The following is a 21,990-nucleotide window of genomic DNA, read 5'->3' as shown; positions in this document are numbered from 1 at the left end:
TTTCCAGCTATCAAATCTCTGACCCCACCTAGCAACAAATGCTCTGTTAAGCTGGCCATAGACTCAAAGATCCGCTCGTTTGGCGACATCGCCAAACGAGCGGATCTTTCCCCAATATGCCACTAACAGCATGGCTATATCGGGGGTAATTTGAACGTTCGGCCGTATGCGTCGGAAGCCCCCATACACGGGCAGATAAGCTGTCAAATTGGTACAAACGACCGATATCGGCAGCTTTATCTGCCCGTGTATGGCCACCTTAAAGGGATACTGTCATGGGAAAAAAAAAAATTTCAAAATAAATCAGTGCTGCTCCAGCAGAATTCTGCACTGAAATCCATTTCTCAAAAGAGCAAACAGATTTTTTTATATTCAATTTTGAAATCTGACATGGGGCTAGACATATTGTCAATTTCCCAGCTGCCCCAAGTCATGTGACTTGTGCTCTGATAAACTTCAATCACTCTTTACTGCTGTACTGCAAATTGGAGTAATATCACCCCCCTCCCTTTTCCCCCCCAGCAGCCTAACAAAAGAACAATGGGAAGGTAACCAGAGAGCAGCTCCCTAACACAAGATAACAGCTGCCTGGTAGATCTAAGAACAGCACTCAATAGTAAAAACCCATGTCCCACTGAGACACATTCAGTTACATTGAGAAGGAAAAACAGCACCCTGCCAGAAAGTATTTCTCTCCTAAGGTGCAGGCACAAGTCACATGACTTGGGGCAGCTGGGAAATTGACAAAATGTCTAGCCCCATGTCAGATTTCAAAACTGAATATAAAAAAATCTGTTTGCTCTTTTGAGAAATGGATTTCAGTGCAGAATTCTGCTGGAGAAGCACTATTAACTGATGCGTTTTGAAAAAAAAAATTTTTCCCATGACAGTATCCCTTTAAGGCTACAGACATTTTGTTATTGCTACTTTTTATTAGTCCTCTTTCTATTCAGGCCTCTCCTATTCATATTCCAGTCTCTTATTCAAAATTTGGACCTTAGCAACCAGACTGCTGACATTGACAACTGGAGAGCTGCTGAATAAAAAGCGAAATAACTCTAAAGCCACAAATAATAAAAAGTGAAAGCCAATTGCAAATTGTCTCAGAATATCCCTCTCTACATCATACTAAAAGTAAATTTAAAGGTGACCAACCCCTTTAACAAAAGCAAATAATAAAGTCTACTCATAAATAACAGTTATCTTTACATTTTTTTATAGGTTAATCCAAAAAAGTTTCCTTTGCCTTTATACGGAGAGCAATAAACCTGTATAAAACTTTGTGACATTGATGTTTTGTTTGATGAATAACTCGGTGTCAGTAACATTTGTTTTCCGAAACACTGACTCTGACATTTTTCAGACATAATACATGAAAACTGTCACAGACGAGCTTGAAAATAACAGCACTGAGAAAGGAGTCTGCCTTACAGCTTCTTCAGCTATATACTACAAACCATTAAATGCTTTCAGGGTCATTCCATCAGAAGGGAGGATGAATTTTGTTTAAAATAATACTGCTTCCCAGGAATGAAATAGCTGCACTCTCATCTGATCTAGAAAAATAGATTTTCTGTCGCTGCAACATCCGTGCTGTTTAACTCTGTCTTGACATGAAAATATGTTTACTTGGTGCTTAATGTCTGTTTTGTGGTGTTTTTTGTTTGCCACAATGAAGTTACTGATTGTGATAAATCCAAGTCATCACCAGGAAAGACCTGTCCCATAACAACAAATAAATATAAAATTCAATGAAATATTTTTTTTTAAATGTGTCCTTTCCTTTTACATTGTTACCCAGATATTCCACTCCATTTTATCTTCCAATTATTTATTTGATTTCCCTCCTTTCTCTCCCCCAGCCCCTCTCCTTTCTATCCCACTAGCCTTCCCTCCCACTAGCCTCCCCTTCTCTCTCTCTCTCTCCCCAGCCTCCCCTTCTCTCTCTCTCCCCCATCCTCCCCTCCTTTCTATCCCACTAGCCTTCCCTCCCACTAGCCTCCCCTTCTCTCTCTCTCTCTCCCCAGCCTCCCCTTCTCTCTCTCTCCCCCATCCTCCCCTCCTTTCTATCCCACTAGCCTTTTTTTCCACTAGCCTTCCCTTCTTTTTCTCCCCCAGCCTCCCTCCTTTCTCTCACCCCACTCTCCCATTTTTCTCTTCCACCAGCCTCTCCTCCTTTTTCTCACCCCACCCTCCCTCCTTTCTCACAACACTCTCCTTCCTTTCTCACCACACTCTCCTTCCTTTCTCACCCTATTCTTCCTCCTTTTCAACTCATTGTCCCTTCTTTTCACCCACTCTTCCTCTTTTCTATTCCACTAGCCTGCCCTCCTTTCTCTCGCCAGCCTCCCCTTTTTCTCTCCCATTAGCCTCCCCTCCTTTCTCTTCCCCCAGCCTCCCCTTTTTCTCTCCCACTAGCCTCCCCTCCTTTCTCTTCCCCCAGCCTCCCCTCCTTTCTCTCTCACTAGCTTATCCTTCTTTCCCTTCTCCCAAGCTTCCCTTCTTTCTTTAACCCACGCTCTCTTTTTTTCATCCAGTGTTTTCGGGCTATGTTTTGACTCCTATCCTTTATCCTGTGTACTCTCCTATCTGATCTTTGTTCCCCTATATATTCCCTCATTTTCCTAATTCTCTGTATAGTAATTACATGTTCAGAGGTATCTCCTCTTATTTGTAGAGACCTTTCCTTCATGATGTGGCACCAAGAATAAGATGTCATTATACATAATCTGCATCTCTGTTGGTGAAAGTGACCTATAGGAAATTCATGCTATTGCTTCTAATTTACTGGATACTTGAAATGGCTTCATTGTGTTGACAAGGGCTATATTTTAAGCTTGAGTATGGGTTGAATAGTATCTGTATAAAGCATCTTTCTGTAGAACACTCCTAAACAAAGCAAATGCATTAAATGTAGGCAAGTAAATAACTCTAGTTTAGGAGAGCCTGAAAGCCTTTCAAGTGCTGCTTTGATTCCCTTTTGAATGTTATCTGGGTAATTGTGCTTGTGAAATTCATGAAATATAATAGTGCAGCTCTGTTTCTGAAGGCTAGCAACCAGGATGCCACATTCAAGTAAAGGGAACCGGGTCATATATATATATATATATATATATACAGTGGTGTGAAAAACTATTTGCCCCCTTCCTGATTTCTTATTCTTTTGCATGTTTGTCACACTTAAATGTTTCTGCTCATCAAAAACCGTTAACTATTAGTCAAAGATAACATAATTGAACACAAAATGCAGTTTTTAAATGAAGGTTTACGTTATTAAGGGAGAAAAAAAACTCCAAATCTACATGGGCCTGTGTGAAAAAGTGATTGCCCCCCTTGTTAAAAAATAACTTAACTGTGGTTTATCACACCTGAGTTCAATTTCAAAGGTTATAAAGCCATTTCTAAAGCTTTGGGACTCCAGCGAACCACAGTGAGAGCCATTATCCACAAATGGCAAAAACATGGAACAGTGGTGAACCTTCCCAGGAGTGGCCGGCCGACCAAAATTACCCCAAGAGCACAGAGACAACTCATCCGAGAGGCCACAAAAGACCCCAGGACAACATCTAAAGAACTGCAGGCCTCACTTGCCTCAATTAAGGTCAGTGTTCACGACTCCACCATAAGAAAGAGACTGGGCAAAAACGGCCTGCATGGCAGATTTCCAAGGCGCAAACCACTTTTAAGCAAAAAGAACATTAAGGCTCGTCTCAATTTTGCTAAAAAAACATCTCAATGATTGCCAAGACTTTTGGGAAAATACCTTGTGGACCGACGAGACAAAAGTTGAAGTTTTTGGAAGGTGCGTGTCCCGTTACATCTGGCGTAAAAGTAACACAGCATTTCAGAAAAAGAACATCATACCAACAGTAAAATATGGTGGTGGTAGTGTGATGGTCTGGGGTTGTTTTGCTGCTTCAGGACCTGGAAGACTTGCTGTGATAGATGGAACCATGAATTCTACTGTCTACCAAAAAATCCTGAAGGAGAATGTCCGGCCATCTGTTCGTCAACTCAAGCTGAAGCGATCTTGGGTGCTGCAGCAGGACAATGACCCAAAACACACCAGCAAATCCACCTCTGAATGGCTGAAGAAAAACAAAATGAAGACTTTGGAGTGGCCTAGTCAAAGTCCTGACCTGAATCCTATTGAGATGTTGTGGCATGACCATAAAAAGGCGGTTCATGCTAGAAAACCCTCAAATAAAGCTGAATTACAACAATTCTGCAAAGATGAGTGGGCCAAAATTCCTCCAGAGCACTGTAAAAGACTCGTTGCAAGTTATCGCAAACGCTTGATTGCAGTTATTGCTGCTAAGGGTGGCCCAACCAGTTATTAGGTTCAGGGGGCAATTACTTTTTCACACAGGTTTGGATTTCTTTTCTCCCTAAATAATAAAAACCCTCATTTAAAAACTGCATTTTGTGTTTACTTGTGTTATCTTTGACTAATAGTTACATGTGTTTGATGATCAGAAACATTTTGTGTGACAAACATGCAAAAGAATAAGAAATCAGGAAGGGGGCAAATAGTTTTTCACACCACTGTGTATATATATATATATATATATATATATATATATATATATATATATATATATATATATATATATATATATATATATTTATATATCAACCCAAAACAGTGTGAAACCCCTCTGCTTTGGCGAATTTGAAAATGTCTAGTCTAACATTGAGTAACTCTCTTCTCTCCATCAGGGCAACATAAAATCAAATTTATTCCCGAGATGGTCGGCCCCATATTGGAAATGACCTTGATCCCAGAAACAGAGCTTCGAAAAGCGACAATCCCAATATTCTTTGACATGATGCAGTGCGAATTTCATTCCACTAGAAGTTTCCAGATGGTCAGTATATATCTTTTCATCAGCGCAGGACACATTAATCCCATTTTGCCAGAGAAAATATGAAGATTTTCTCCTAATGTTATTTATTCAGGAACTGTATTTGTATTCTGTAGGATAATTTGGCAACAACTATTATTGTTTTGAATATTGTTTCCTTTGGAATGTTTTAAGAAGAATCTGCCCTGGTTTTTATATCTAGTGTGCAAGCATTCGATGGACAAATCACGTTAATTAACACTATTCACATCACCAGGGGACGATGTGAATGAGAAACTAAGTCTGAAAATGTGTAGAGGCCTCTTTGCAGAGCATTATATGTACGAACATCTCTCTGATTTACTATTCTCTCCCAGGCGGCTATACAGAGACTCAGCGGGGAAGAGCATGCGGAGAAGCAGGAATTTCTCTTATTAGAAAAATTTAAATGGCATTAACAATTGTCAGGCTTCTTGGAAGATTTAAAGATTTGATTGCTTTATTCCGAGCTCATTATATTTCCACATTCTTTGTATCATTAAAATGACAGGAGACTCGCGGCAATCTATGCATTGACTTTTCCAGTCTAATGAACCAGCATGTTCCTTCTATAAAAACTATATACTTTGTAATACCTATAATACTTTCTGATTAAATTTGCATACACACTAAAGTGCAACTGCAGGGATGTACGTGAGATTATAAAGTTGCTGATTGTTTTTAGGTGTATAGAGGTACCAGTACATTTAGAAAACAAACACATTGTTCACACCTTGAGACTAATGGCAGATCATTTGTAAAATCTAGTCGATAAAAGGAATAATGTGCCTCTATTGTGCACTGTAAAAAGTCAGCACAGATTACATTTCTCCATATTATACATAAGTACTCAAGTTACATCAGTAGAGGATCGTTATACATGTATATATACAGTATAATACTTTATTTGTAAGGCATGACTTTTGTGTTTCATCTTCATTTATTTTTTAGATCTGTTCACCCGGAAGCTCTTTTCTATTGTATAATAAAATGCCTTGAGTTTGCCCAGGAGCAGCAACCAATGAGCAGAAAGCATTTACTGGTCGCCTGTTTAAAAGCAAACATCTTATTGGTTGCTATGGGTTACTGCTCCTAGGCAAACTTAGTGCCTTTTATTACATTTGGGACTTAGTGTCTTGTTATCAACACTAAAGTTGGCCATAGACATTACAATCTTTCCTGTGAGCAATCGTTTTCAATACAGACGTTATAAAATCCGAGATTGCCAAACGAACGGATCTCGTCCTGATATGCCCACCAAAGGCAGGGCAATATCAGGCTAATTTGATCATCCAGCCCTAGGGCCAAGTGATTGGATTACAACAATGTGAATAGTCGCTGATCGGATGAGGACCACATCAACTAGGCAATGCAGTCCTACATCGGAGGAGAAAATGAAACCTGTCCGATATCTGGCCAATTTTTGGCCCCATACATTGGCAGATAAGTTGCCGAATCAGTTTTAAGGACCCGAATCGGCAGCTTAAATCTGCCCGTGTGTGGCCACCTTAGAATTCTCCCTATATCTGTCAATTCAGCTGTAACAGTGGCAGATGTGCTGGCACCCGATTGACAAACCGACCGATATCCTATTTCAATCGGCTTGTCTCTACGAAACAAAACCTTAAGTTTAACACAATATTCTGAATGACTTATCATCTATTTGAAATCAGTCATTAAAGTTATCCAGCATCTTCTGATGTTTTAAATAGTATTAGACTGAGGGTTCAGAGGTGATTAGAAACCTCCGCGTGGCCGTGTCTGATGCAGCTATCTCCAGAGCTCTCACTGGTGGAGGTTATATTCCAGTTTGTCATTGCTTATGTTGCTGGAGGGCTTGCAGGGTTCGGCAGTGCCTTCAAGAATGGCATTACAGGTAAATGGAAAATTCCTTTGTAGAACTGACCTTAGGTTGGTACTTTATTTCCAGGTACCTTGTTTCCCAAGTGACTACAAACCCCTCTGCCTATGTAGAACCATGCATTTCTTTAAAGGGATAATGTCATGGGAAAAAAAGTTGGAGTGAAATCAACCCCCCCCCCAGCAGCCTAACAACAGAACAATGGGAAGGTAACCAGATAACAGCTCCCTAACACAAGATAACAGCTGCACTCAGTAGTAAAAACCCATGTCCCACTGAGACACATTCAGTTACATTGAGAAGGAAAAACAGCAGCCTGCCAGAAAGCTCTCTCCTAAAGTGCAGGCACAAGTCACATGACCAGGGGCAGCTGGGAAATTGACAAAATGTCTAGCCCCATGTTAGATTTCAAAATTGAATATAAAAAAATCTATTTGCTCTTTTGAGAAATGGATTCCAGTGCAGAAGTCTGCTGGAATAGTACTATTAACTGGTGCGATATGAAAAAAACATGTTTTCCATGACAGTATCCCTTTAACTTACGAGATCTTATTTTGCTGGCACGATGCAGAAATCCAAATTGATGATAGTGTTTTTAAACATACATTTTTCTAGCTCAGATTTTATTTTTTTTGTAGAACATTGGAATTGTGGTTCTTTTTCAGATGAAGACAACGTTGCATGTCTGTTGCTTTTTTAATTTACACAAGCCCTTGGAGATGCTTAAAACTCTCTAACTCAGCAAATTCTCAAGTTTATAAAACCTCTGAGACTCAACGCAAACTGTAATGTAGCTAAGGCTGAGACGTGAATGTACAGCAGTGCAGGTGAGTAGCGTGCTGGAGCTTCAGGACTATTGGTGCAGAGAGCAGTTAAGCAACTTGAACTACTCATTAAGATTTAATTGAAGAGAGACCTTAATGGACTGAGACATTCAAGGGTAGGGAATTATGCTGTAGTAAGTATCCCAAGGCACTTCTAAGTTGTGATGTACAACAACAATAAATGTTTGACTTGCTAAAGGCAACATTGTTGTTATATGCCATTACACGCTATATGCTTTAAAAAAAAAAAAACATAAACAAAATAAGATTAAATTCTTATTTATTTTTGTGTTGTGCTTTAGGCTCAAGCACATAGCGAATGTCAAACTCAATGCCATGTCATTTGACATTATATGGTAATAGTTGCCGAAATGTATTTCTACTTTCTACTGAAAAGAAAATAAATAATTTTAGTATGCAGACAATTTTTTAATACATTTTGCTGAACCCTGTCGAATAATTGAAGCAATAAAACCGAAGCAGGACTATCAAAGGTGGGGTTGTTTTCTCTGGAGGAAAGGAGCTTATGAAGGGACATGGTTCCATTTTACAGGTTCATTAGCAGACATTATAGGCGGATAGTGGGGGGATCTTTTTTCCTATAGAAAAGATTAATGCACCAGAGACCCCCGTTTAGATTAGAGAGAGACCCTTTCATTTGAAGAAGCGTAGCTGATTCACTTCAGAGGAGGCACGGATGTTGGGGAATGCCCTGCTGGGTGATATTGTGATGGCAGACTCTACTGGTGCCTTTAAGACTGTCTTGGATTAATTCTTGAACAAGCATAATAGGCAAATTCCGTATATACTTGAGTATAAGCCGTCCCGAGTATAAGCCGAGGTACCTAATTTTACCTCCAAAAACTGGGAAAGCTTATTGACTGACTCGAGTTTAAGCCTAGGGTGAGAAATGCAGCAGCTTCTGGTAAGTTTCAATCAAAAAATTGAGGGTTTCTGCTCCCATTGGAGCCGGCGAATATTCTTGTACGCCAGCGATTATATTCTTGGAGACTATTCTTGGACGCCGGCGACTATTCTTTACTGCTAAAGGGCTGTTGTTGCCTTGGGCTGGTTCAGAAACCCAAAACATAATGTACAACATTTCTAGCTACTTCTTAAGTTAAACTTTAGATCTCCTTTGAGAAGGGGTTGGATGGTGTTTAGCAAGAGGGAATACAGGGCTATGGAAGATAGCTCATAGTACAAGTTGATCCAGGGACTGGTCCGATTGCCATCTTGGGGGCAAATTTACTTACCTCCGAAGTTGCGCCAGCCTTGGCTTCGCCGCACCTCGCCAGGCATAGATTCGCCAAGGCTGCGCAAATTCACGAAGATCCGAAGTTGTTTTTTTTCCCTACACATGTGCCTACTGTATAGTTTAGGTGCCATATGTTAGGAATTGTAGGGGGGAAGCCGATTACCCCAGAAAAAAAAAAACTTCCACTCTTTTGCAGCCTATCACCCTGAAAAAAGTAAAAGACACCAGCGTTTTTTGGGACTTAGAAAAAAAAAGTCCTATCTACTCTATTGCACTTCGCCTGGTATGAAGTGACGAAGTAAAGTCTGGCGCAAGAGGTAACGTTCACGAAATTAGAGTAGTTAGGTCCCTTCGCCAGAGGGTAACTTTGCCTGGCGTAAGGGTGCGAAGCGGTGCTATAGTAGGTCCACTTCGCTAGAGAATTTACACCACCACCTGTTAGTAAATCGGCAAAGTGCCAAAATTACGTCACGCTGGCGAATTTTTGCTAGCGTTAGCCACTTAGCCCTTTAGTAAATTTGCCCCTTGGAGTCAGGAAGGAATTTTTTCCACTTTGAGGCAAATTGTAGAGGCTTCAAATGGTTTTTTTTTGCCTTCCTCTGGATCAACTCGCAGTTAGGCAGGTTATATTTAGAGTTAAAAGCTTGAATTTGATGAACGTGTCTTTTTTTTTTTTTTCAACTAACTTACTACGTTACTATGTTTGTATCATCAAGCTAAGGCTGAATGGAAATACATGTTCTAATAGTGCTAATTTACCAACATGGAGCATATTAAATCACGGAGCTTCATCCCTATTTTCAGGTTTTTAGTGTTTCATAGGGCATGGTTAAAGGGATACTGTCATGGGAAAAAAAAAATTTTCAAAATGAATCAGTTCAGTTCTGCACTGAAATCCATTTCTCAAAAGAGCAAACTGATTTTTTTATATTCAATTTTGAAATCTGACATGGGGTTAGACATTTTGTCAATTTCCCAGCTGCCCCATGTCATGTGACTTGTGCCTGCACTTTAGGAGAGAAATGCTTTCTGGCAGGCTGCTGTTTTTCCTTCTCAATGTAACTGAATGTGTCTCAGTGGGACATGGGTTTTTACAATTGAGTGTTGTTCTTAGATCTACCAGGCAGCTGTTATCTTGTGTTAGGGAGCTGCTATCTGGTTACCTTCCCATTGTTCTTTTGTTTGGCTGCTGGGGGGGGGAAAGGGAGGGGGGTGATATCACTCCAACTTGCAGTACAGCAGTAAAGAGTGATTGAAGTTTATCAGAGCACAAGTCACATGACTGGGGGCAGCTGGGAAATTGACAATATGTCTAGCCCCATGTCAGATTTCAAAATTGAATATAAAAAAATCTGTTTGCTTTTTTGAAAAAATGGATTTCAGTGGAGAATTTTGCTGGAGCAGCACTCTTAACTGATTTATTTTGAATTTTTTTTTCCCATGACAATATCCCTTTAATGTCCCCCGTGTGTTTCTCCTTTCAATCAGCTTGTTTTTATTGCTTTTTTTTTTTTTAAAAAAAAAATCAGCTGTAATAGCCAGGCAGGCTCTGATTTAGAGCCATTTCTCCCCATAACTAATGTCCCTGGCTCCGAAATACCTGTTCTTTGGGTTTCCTCAGTGATGACTCCCTTTTAGGTAATGAGCTGAACTAGTAGCAGTATTTTATCGTTGATGCCTGGGTTTTCCGGCCGTGCGCGGTCGTAGGACAGACTGCCACTGAAGGGAGTTATACCTAATTAATTTAATTACACTAAGTCAAGTGAAAATTGATTCTGGTATGGGGATAATTTTTATTTCAGAAGGCTTTTCGTTAGATGATTATGTTAGCTTTTTCTGTAAGGTCACAGCATGAGCTCATTGAAAGGTCACACTGCCCGGCTTGATTCTGTCTTTAACTCACAAACACTTGCCGAAATTGATGTAAATTTCTATCTCATTTTTAGACATTTTCTCCCTCAAAAAGGTTACATTGCTGGTGCGCGGAATTAATCAACCACTGGAGTTTAAAAGGTTGTGTAAAGATACTCTTTTACAATTAAAGTAGGAGGTAATGGTAGTATTTTAATTAACTGCAGATTCTGCATTTTTTTTGTGCTTTTTTAATCATGCTAATTCCCTGGAAACCGAAATGGGGTAAAAACGCAAGAGAATAAAAGAAACATGTCAGTCTGTTTCCAAATAACGCCCACAGGTCTACTTAATATGGTCCTCGCAATATGTCCAAACACCGGCAATGCAAGACACAACTTTTGACAGCGTTGGTCGTCATAGAAACTGGTCTTTTATATTAATGGCTCTTCTCAACAAACTCCGGGTTACGAGAATGATCTAGTTATGCACTTTTGCCTGCTTAAATGAGAACTAAAGTTTAACTAAAGAAGTAGCTAGAAATGTTGTACATTATGTTTTGGGTTTCTGTACCAGCCCAAGGCAACCACAGCCCTTTAGAAGTAAAGATCTGTGTCTCCAAAGATGCCCCAGTAGCTCCCCATCTTCTTTTCTGCTGATTCACTGCACATGCTCTGTGCTGCTGTCACTTACTGAGCTTAGGGACCCACTCACAATATACAGTACACATAGAATAGAAATGTCACAATATAAGGCTGATTAGTAATTAAAACAGATAATTACTACATGGCAGCCCAGAAACCAGTGCAATTAGCATCAGAATTTAATAATCAGCCTTTTAGCATCAGCTTATATTACAGGGGAAGCTCATTTTCTGCTGGATAATTAGTGACGAGCCCTAAGCTTAGCTTCTCAACAGCTGCTCAGAGCCCACTGAGCATGTGAGTGTCACAGACACTTTCCAAGATGGTGACCCCCTGTGACAAGTTTGAAGTCCTGGATCATTGCTGCTATTGACAAGCTGAAACTTTAGACTGGTGCAATAAGTTCAGTATATAAAACATGGTGTTTTTAGCCACATTAATTTTTAGGGTTTAGTTCTCCTTGTAAAATGTAAGGAATGGCATCTTTAACATAACAGGTAGATATTAAATATAGGCAGATATTATTATTAGAATGGCTTCTATAATTTTTATGGGCATATGAGAATTAAAGCTCTTATGAACAGAATATTTTAGCTGTGTTTGCTAAAGAAGCTCTCATAGTAGGCTGTTAAAATAAACAAACATCAGGGTTAAAAATAATGTCTAAAGGTGCATATGCTAGGCTTGACGTTTAAAGGAACAGTTCAGTATAAATACTGGGTAAATAGATGGCTGTGCAAATTAAAAAAAAATTCTAATATAGTTAGCCAAAATGTAATGTATAAAGGCTGGAGTGACTGGATGTGTAACATAATAGCCAGAACACTACTTCCTGCGTTTCAGCTCTCTAACTCTGAGTTAGTCAGCAACTTGAAGGGGGGGTCACATGGGACAAAATTGTTCAGTGAGTTTGTAATTGATCCTTAGCATGCAGATCAGATTTAAAAGCAAACGGTTATGACCCATGTCCCCTCTCCCTCAAGTCACTGATTGGTTACTGGATTGGAAACCAAGAGAAACCAAGAGAGCTGAAAAGCAGGAAGTAGTGTTCTGGCTATTATGTTAGACATCCAGTCACTCCAGTCTTTATACATTACATTTTTGGCTAACTAACTACATTAGGGTGAGGGCACACAGGCAGATTTGGGGAGATTAGTTGCCCGGCGACAAATCTCTTCTTCGGGGCGAATAATATCCCTGAGCTGCCTCCCCGCCGGCTAACATGTAAAACACCGGCGGTTGCCTCGTCAGGCAACTTCGGAAAACGAATCACTCCGAGTGCCATCCCGCCGGCGATTTACATTTTAGCCGGCGGGAAGGCAGGGGAAGCAGTTCGGGGACAAAGAAGAGGAGATTTGTCGCCGGGTGACTAATCTCCCAAATCTGCCTGTGTGCCCTGACCCTTAGAAACTTTTTTTATTTTGCACAGCCTATCTATTTACCCAGTTTTTATACTGAACAATTCCTTTAACTTAATTGGCTAGATATCCAATTTAATTATTTCATTGCAACGGTCCAAATTTGCATTTCAGTAAGAAAGTGATAGGAACCCCACTAACACCCCCACTCCTCATCCAGATCCCATACAAGCAAAGCTGAGCCGTCTATCAAAATTGACTCTCAAAATATCTGTCCATGAAAAGGTCATTAAATAGCATCACAAATGGTGAAACTAATAGTAAAGCTGCTTTAAAGGAGAAGGAAAGGCTAAAATGAAGTAAGCTTTATCAGAAAGGTCTATATAAATACACCAGTAAACCATCAAAATTATGCTGCTCTGAGTCCTCTGTCAAAAGAAACACAGCATTTCTTTCCTTTTATTGTGTACACATGGGCTTCTATATCAGATTTCCTGTTTTCAGTTTAAACCTCCAGGGCAGGGCTTGAGCATGCTCAGTTTGATACTCTCTCTCTCCCTCCCTCCTCCCATCCCTGCTGTAATCTGAGCTCAGAGCTGTAAGTGAGCAGGGAGAGACTCAGGCAGGAAGTGATGTCACACCAAGCTTATATGGCAGCGTCTATCCTAAACAAACAGAGACCGTGTCTAGAGCGGTTTACTCAGGTATGGTAAAGCATTCTGCAGAATAAATATAGCGTTCTATCTTGCAATATTGTGGCTAATCTGTCGGCAATAAAGTGTCTTGGAGCTTTCATTCTCCTTTAAACAAATACATTGATTTGCCGAGGGCCTTAAATGAACCGCCATTGAAAACCCATAAATAAAGTCAGCATCTGACCCCAGCAGGTTTTATTGTTGCAGTGCTTTGCTGCTACGTTCTGTTTTACAAAAGGGAAATGTAGGAGGAAAATTGAGACTAAATGAACCCTTTTTCCCCGCCCATAACAAGTCTGAGCATGCAGGAGAATAGTTGTTCTTACAATTAAAGCAATTTGTCGAACATCAAGTCTCGTTATTGAGCACAAGTGTGTGTTCCCATTTAATGGGGTTGTTCACCTTTGTTAACTTTTAGTATGATGTAGAGAGTGATATTCCGAGACAATTTGCAATCGGTTTTCATTTTTTATTATTTGTGTTTTTTTGCATTATTTCGTTTTTTATTCAGCAGCTCTCTAGTTTCTCTAGCAATTTCTGCAGTCTGGTTGCTAGGATCCAAATTACCCTATTAACTATGTATTGATTTGAAAATGAGACAGGAATATGAATGGGAGAGGGCCTGATTAGAAAGATGAGTAATAAAAAGTAGCAATAACAAATATGTAGCCTTACAGAGCATATGGGTTCAGTGACCGCCGTTTAAAAGTGGAAAGAGTCAAAAGAAGGTGGTAAATAATTTTAAAAAATGAAGGCCGATTGAAATGATGCTTAGAATCAGCCATCCTATAGCATACTAAAAGTTAAGGTGGCCATACACGGGCCAATAAAAGCTACAGACAGAGTCGGCAGCTTATTGGCCCATGTATGGGCCCCCCGACGGGCTTCCCAGATCGAGATGGCCAGATCTCGATCGGATGGGACTAAAAATCCCGTCGGATCGCGGCTGCATCTGTTCGTTGATGTGGCCCCGCGATCCGACCGCCCGTTACAATTTGTTAGGATTCGATCGTTGGGCCCTAGGGCCCACGATCGGATCAGCCCGATATTGCCCACCTCAAGGTGGGCATATCGGGGAGAGATCCGCTTGTTTGGCGACATCGCCAAACGAGGGGATCTCTCCGTGTATGGCCACCTTATACCTGTGTGCAAAAAGCCATGAGATGATTAGTCTACTCAAGAAGAATGTTTGTTGTGTAAGCCTAGATTCTCAATCAAAGTGGGTAAAGTGTGCTTTAGTCTTTCAAATAGCATCACAAATGGTGAAACTAAGGGGGTCAAATTTTAGAGTTTTTTATACCACGAATGAAGGCACTACTTGAATGGTTCTAATTTAAGAAAAAAACTTGAATCGGCAAGATTGGGGTTTACAACCGGAAAACACAAATTTTTGAGCAAAAAACTCAAACATCAGGAAGGGTATTAAAATCTTCAAATGGTTCAAGGGACTTCTGCCATTGACTCCTACATGACCTCAACAGGTTTTAGAAGGTGTATTTTTGGATCTAAGCGATTTCCAGGGTTAGTGTATAATAAATCTCGAAAAAAGATTTTTGACCAAAAAAAATAACCTCGAAAACTAAAATTTTTGTGGGAAACACAACTCGATCCTTAATAAATCTGCACCTAAGAGTATTTAGCTTTCTAACTTTTACTCTGAGTCAAGGAATCAGAAGCATTTTAATGTTTTTTTGTATTACTATTATATGGGCATTATAGCCTTCCTTAATAAAAAATGTCCAGTTTGTCCCAGTTTATTAGAGGAATGGGTCACGGTGGAAGGCCCAATGAAACACCACAACTCTATAGTACCTTCAGTATACATATTGCTTTACACCAGGGGCAGGAATACACAAAACTGGAGTAATTCTATTCTGGTTTTCAAACCCACACGAGCAGTTAGCTCTAACAAGTCAAAAGTCTTGTTCATTGGCACATAATAAGCAGATCTTTCCCTCAATTGGCCACCACGTGGTGAGTATATCCGAACTGATCTATACTTTTCACATGTGGTTTCATGGACACCCATTGGGAGCAGACTGGTTCATTAGCTAGATTCAAATGGGATTTCCCAGTCTTTTTCAATATTTAACTGGCTCCCATTCAGATATTTGTCTAGGCAGCTATTTTTTTTAGCCCAATGCACATGCCAGTCTCCTGCTGACTATTCCAAGAGTGGCTGAGTTTCTAGAAAGCTTAAATCTGAAACTGGCTCCCCCTAGTGTTAAGGTGGACATAGACGCACAGATAATATTCAAGTTTTGTACAATATTCAGTGTGTGTATGGCGAGAGACAAGGCATCCGATATGGGCAGAAGACTTGGATATCGATCAGCTGGCTGATTGGGCAGGTCGGAAAATTTAAAGGCGTCCGAACATCACCAACTGTTACTGCCGAATCCTTAGAATTATATTGTTTGTACCTGTATATCTGACGATTCAGCTCTAAATATCTGTATTGAAAACAAACGATCAATGGTCACAGAAAAGATCATATTTGTTATGTCTGTGGCCACCTTTAGTATCATAAAAAGCATGTTGTATATAATGTGTAACACCTATCTTATAAGCTTTAAATAACTAAATTAAACTTAAATTCAATGTACCTTCTTGAGAACTCATAGCCTGACAACATCTTACAGACTCTTAAAAATTGTAGTTGAAAACAGTTGGATTTAAAGTCAGGGCACACAGGCAGATTTGGGGAGATTAGTTGCCCAGCAACAAATCTCCTCTTCTTCGGTGTGATTAATATCCCCGAACTGCCTTCCCACTGGCTAAAATGTGCGGGATGGCAACTTCGGGCGAATCCGGAAAACAAATCTCCCCGAATCTGCCTGTGTGCCCTGACCCTAAGGGATACGTGTCGGGTTACAGTTGTGCTGATTATTTTGGGCACATTTTATTTCTTTCAGTTTGAGAATGAGATTATCACCAAGTTGGACCACGAAGTGGAAGGAGGGCGAGGAGACGAGCAGTACAAAGTGTTATTTGAGAAAATGTAAGTGTTGATTAAGCGCTAAGATTCATATCTAAGTTTAGTTGCAGGAGACAATTACAAGTAAGTGGTGAACTTTGCACCTCGCTTATAATTAAAATGTGCTAATGAACAGCGGGGATTAAAGAAAAACACCTCCATCAGTGTAATGTTTTTACCCATCTCCCTGCGGAGTAGGTTTATTTCAAAGCTTGTGTTAACTTTTGCAGACTGCTGGAGCACTGCCGGAAACACAAATACCTGGCAAAGAATGGAGAGAACTTTGTCACACTGGTAGTCCGGCTTATGGAACGATTACTGGACTACAGGACCATTATGCACGATGAGAGCAAAGAGAACCGGATGAGCTGTACTGTCAATGTTTTGGTTAGTGACTCGATCAAAACATATACACTATACATATATATTAAATGAAAATATCTTGCCACTGTAACTATGGCTTTGTGTTGAGCCATTTACGTTACCCTTCTTTATTGCTTTACACTTTTAAAAATATATTTTGTAGTGTTTGCTCTGCTTTTATTTACAAAGAAATTAAAGGAGAACTAAAGCTTAACTAAAGAAGTAGGCTAGAAATGTTGTACATTATGTTTTGGGCTTCTGTACCAGCCCAAGGCAACCACAGCCCTTTAGCAGTAAAGATCTGCACCTTCAAAGATGCCCCCGTAGCTCCCCATCTTCTTTTCTGCTGATTCACTGCACATGCTCTGTGCTGCTGTCACTTACTGAGCTTAGGGACCCACTCACAATATACAGTACACATAGAATATCAATGTCACAATATAAGGCTGATTAGTAATTAATACAGATAATTACTACATGGCAGCACAGAAACCAGTGTAATTAGCATCAGAATGTAATAATCAGCCTTGTAGCATCAGCTTATATTACAGACCAACCTCATTTTCTGCTGGATAATTAGTGACGACCCCTAAGCTTAGCTTCTCAACCGCTGCTCAGAGCCCACTGAGCATGTGAGTGTCACAGACACTTTCCAAGATGGTGACCCCCTGTGACAAGTTTGAAGTCCTGGATCATTGTTGTTATTGAGATGCTGAAACTTTAGATCGGTGCAACAATTTCTACAAATAAAATTATAGCATTTTTAGCCATATTCATTTTTAAGGTTTAGTTTTCCTTGAATTCTGTATGTCCAAATAATCTCCACCAGGGTTTATTAACCCAGAACTGGACATGTGTGTGTGTGTGTGTGTGTCTCCCGCAGATCTCCTTGCGTGCCTTTAGCCCAGTTAGCAAGAGGGATGCTGGAGAAGTTCTGATTCCTTAAGATTTCAAGCTGCATATGTTTCCTAAACACCTGTTCTAATTTATAAATCCCACCATCTGCCAGTACATGCTGGGAGCAACCACTATCGAGCCGTGGGGAGGCCTCCCCTGCTCTAATGTATCATCTGTTATGCTTGTATTCTATATGTTAAACAGTTCATTCTGTTCTAATAATGATCACAGTAGCAATAGGCAGAACCGGCCTTAACTGTCTCATCTTAATCAACGGATACGATTCAGTGAAACTGCTTATTAGCTCCGAAACCCCGTTGGACGGTATTAACACCATAAATCAGAATACTCTTTCACTTGCCAACATATGAATGGCATTTTCATAGAATTAATTTAACATATGAAAGTCTTGTTTTTGGGCAAACTTGGCAAAGCAATTGAACAGAGTCTTCAATAGGGCCGCCTGGTGCACCCCAAGATCCAGTTAGGTGGGGATTGTAAAGAAATCTGGCAGCTGCTAGCACACACTCACTGTTATATGAGCCAGGGGCTTGAAGCCTGACAGTTTGCCCAGCAGAGGAGAACAGATGATAAATTAAAGAGGCAGTGCACTCTGGAGGTACCTTTAGGTATCATCATATCTACATACATCCAAAAATACCTTTCTGGTACAGAATGAGACACATAGGGTTATGTCAATGGACCTGGATCGGTATAGGCAGCACTGAAGTCCTGTAAAGGGGAACATTGGGGCTAATTTACAGAAGGAACTCCCATAAACGAACCTTTCAGAGCATCACATTTCCCCACCCTGCCATGAAGTCATCAACGTAGAAATCCCTTCTTGAAATAAGCATTGATATCACTTTAAATACCTATTTTTTTAATTAAAATAAATGTGTCATCTTCTGTTGATCAGTGGATCTAAAGTTACTAGCATTTTCAAACTTCCCTGGTTCTTCCCTGGCAGTTAACAATGTAAAATGAACACCTCCTTATCTGTAAGCCTGACACATAGGATAACAATTAGAGGGAAGGCGGGGCTTACTTTTTATACTTTGTTTAATGAGCTGTATTTAACTCTTTGTACCAGTAACGTAAATCTCTGTATTCCACCTAAATGGATGGGGTGGGAAAGGTTGCTAGCCAGTTAAAGGGTTAGACTTTCTGGATAATGAGAGTGAGGAAGGTTGTGGGTTTCTTTTGAAAATTCCTTTATAAGAAAAAAGATTCATTTTACACCCCTCTTCAGTATTAGCTGAATGAAAAGGCCTTGTGCTGAACATACTTATTGCCTGTTGTTTTAATTAGGAAATATTTATGTTTTTCATTATTTCTGGCACTAAACAGACTAAGACAGTTTCACTTCACTAGTAGTTCCTGTCACTACTAGTCCCAAAGGGGGGCCGATAAAACCAATTACCAGTTCAATGAGAAGCCCCTGATAATAAGCTGTTTGCTGCTTAGAAAAGGGAGAGGTTTGTTTAATGTATAAGGAAAGTCATTTAGCAATTGGCGGTATCAAATGTTAGGCACATCAAGTGAATGTATTTAATTATCTGAAACCCCGGGCCGGTGCTTCTATCAGCAGAAAACTGCACCGGCACGGGGGTTATTCCAATGGCACCACGGACGATCCACTTCCGGCTTTTCACTCTAATGTGCAAGATGGAAGATGATCTCTCCCTGATGTTCACTGGAATAACCCCAGCCCGGGGTTTCAAGTAATTAAATACTTTCACTTGGGGGTGCCTAACATTTGGCACCCCCAAGTGCTAAACTACTTTAAAGGTAGATAGGGAGCTCTGAACAAATTTCCCTCTTTATGAAGGAAGGAGGTAACTTCAGTTAAAATATCCCAATTTTCAAATGAATTCTTTATTACAGCAACAAAATTGGAAAATAGGGATTTTTTCTAAACAATATTCAGTATGCAACTTCAACACTTCAGCTTCAACGTGTTCATTTTTGGCGTAGACCTTTAAAAGAATATGCAGAATGCTCTTTAAATCTGTTACAAATGTATTTGCCCAAAACATCCTACTCCGTTACCAAAACGAGTCTATTTTGTAAAGAGATAAACACTGCACAAATACATTATAATAAAAACCCGCCGGATTTCTTTTGCTCGCTCTTTTGTATCTGTCCGCGGCTTTCATTGAACACACACAGTAAAAGCCGTTCTTGGAAAGAGGGAGCATTTTGGAGATTTACCTGTTGCTGCAGAGTTTCGTGTTTAAAAATTGGCAGATTAGTTTCAGCAGGGAATGTTTGCCCCTGCGTGATTTATAATGCGGCACACAATGTTCCTGAAACTAAAAGACATTTTATACGTCTGTATCTCTGAGCCATTGGTATGCACAAATAGATGGAAAGCCAATTTGATTGCATGTTCCACAAGAGCAGCACCTTGTGCACACGTGCTTAATGAGGATAAACAAATATTATGTGTCCCCCCCAAATTGCACAAGGAAGAAGCTTCTTTAATCCTGGTTAAACATGGACTCTGTGTACCCTGAGCTCTTCTTTTGCATTGCTTAACAGTGTCAGCTTTATGTATCGACCTATGAAGCAAGAAATGAGCAACTAGACAGACTCGCCTTTAATTACTTAGCTCCTTCCCACTTATCACACTTCGATTGAAGTCATCTTGTAACTCTGTGTGTATATATTATAACCCTTAATTCTCCACTTGGCATCTGTAAATGCCATAGAGAAATCATTCTGCTGAGCTGGAAAAAAGTCAAATCCTAAGGGGTTATTTATCAAAGGTCAAATGTTAAGAGTTTTTTTATACCTCGAAAGAACTCACAACTTGTATGGTTTCTAATTTAAATGAGAAGTAAAGTTTAAAATAGAATAAGGCTAGAAATGCTGTATTTTGTATACTAAACATAAACATGAACTTACTGCACAACAAGCCTAATCAAACAAATGATTTATGCTTTCAAAGTTGGCCACAGGGGGTCACCATTGTTAAACTTCTTTGCAAGACCAAGACAATGCACATGCTCAGTGTGGTCTGGGCTGCTGCTTAGGGATTATCATAAATTATCAAAACAGCACAAGTCAAATATCTGCCAGAAGCTGATACAGCAAGACTGATTAATAATCAGAATAGACAGACTGAACTGGGTCCTGTGTTGTCATGTAACCTAATGTGGATTTTATAGTTTTTGTATTGTTTAATACAAACTTTCTCCAGCTCTGCAGAACCTGCGGCTGCAGCAAAATAATCCTCCAAGTAGAATCCCAGTTTATCTGTTTAAATCTGGCTCCAAGATCTTTGTCCCTGCAGTTGGAGTTGGAAACAGTAAAGGGGAAAAATAAAATCCAATACAAATCTCTACATAGTCGCCGGCTGCTCTACAGAAAAACAAACAAAGCTGATTGAGTTCTGCATGGCTGGGAAGTTAGGTGGGGGCTCCCCCTGCTGTTCATAAGTATGATTGTTTCCCTGCAGAGCAGTTAGGGACCGTCTTAAAATTCCTATCCACAGCAGTAAATGAAGGTAGAATTTCACTGCATACAGTCTGGTTTCTTATAAAAACTGTACACATTTTTTAATTAAAGTATATTAGAGATAAGTTTCTTTTTCATTAAAGAAAGTAAAAATGGGATTTTTTTTGCCTTTACATGCCCTTTAAGAAAAAACTTGAATCAGCGAGTTTGGGGTTAACAACCCAAAAACTCAAATTGATTGAGTTTTTGAGCGAAACCCTCAGAAAGAACTCGAACATGATGAGGGCTATTAACATCGTCAAATGGTTCAAGGAACCTGTGCCATTGACTCATACATGACCTTGACAGTTTTTAGATGGTGTATTTCCAGGGTTGGGGTATAATAAAATTTCAAAAATTTAAATTTTTTTCTTTAACCCGAAAATGTGATTTTTGACCAAAATAAAACCTTGAAAACCAGAATTTTCATGGAAAACATATCTCAAACCTTAATAAATACCCTCCTAATGTTCTGACTATTCTTTCATTGCACATATACTCTAATTATATTCTTATAATAAATAGGTACTGCCACAATGTCATTTTGGTGAGGTCTAATGGCAGCCACAACAACGCTAATTACTGGTTATAGAGCATTAAAGAAGCAGTTCACCTTTAACTTTTAGTATGATGTAAATGCCGGAAAATCTTTAGCGACTGCTTCCAACAGTGGGAGAAAAATTGTGAATTTTAGTTTGCAGCAGTGTATGTTATAAAACTTCTTGCTAAAAAAAGTTGTTTGCTCCAAATAATTACGACATTTTAAAGCACTTTTTAAAAGTGCGAAATTCACAATTACATTTCTGAATGCAAAATCAGTTTAATGAAGATATATTACATACTCTTCATTCTTTGTGCGAATTGTTTTTCTTTTTCAG

At 39.6% G+C, this 21,990-nt stretch overlaps 1 protein-coding gene across 2 annotated transcripts in view; it reads left to right on the top strand.

The window, feature by feature from the left end:
* The window catches only part of dock1.L (dedicator of cytokinesis 1 L homeolog), a 269,367-nt gene that overhangs the window by 196,320 nt on the left and 51,057 nt on the right, over nucleotides 1-21,990 (top strand). For both annotated transcript variants that reach the window (XM_041568646.1, XM_018225171.2), the window contains exons 33-35: nucleotides 4,720-4,868; nucleotides 16,290-16,375; nucleotides 16,582-16,738. In XM_041568646.1, the coding sequence (XP_041424580.1) occupies nucleotides 4,720-4,868; nucleotides 16,290-16,375; nucleotides 16,582-16,738 (392 nt within the window). The remainder of the gene's footprint in view (nucleotides 1-4,719; nucleotides 4,869-16,289; nucleotides 16,376-16,581; nucleotides 16,739-21,990) is intronic.

Source organism: Xenopus laevis, chromosome 7L (assembly GCF_017654675.1).
Source record: "Xenopus laevis strain J_2021 chromosome 7L, Xenopus_laevis_v10.1, whole genome shotgun sequence".
Classification (NCBI taxonomy): Eukaryota; Metazoa; Chordata; class Amphibia; order Anura; family Pipidae; genus Xenopus; species Xenopus laevis.
This window is presented reverse-complemented; position numbering and strand designations above follow the sequence as displayed.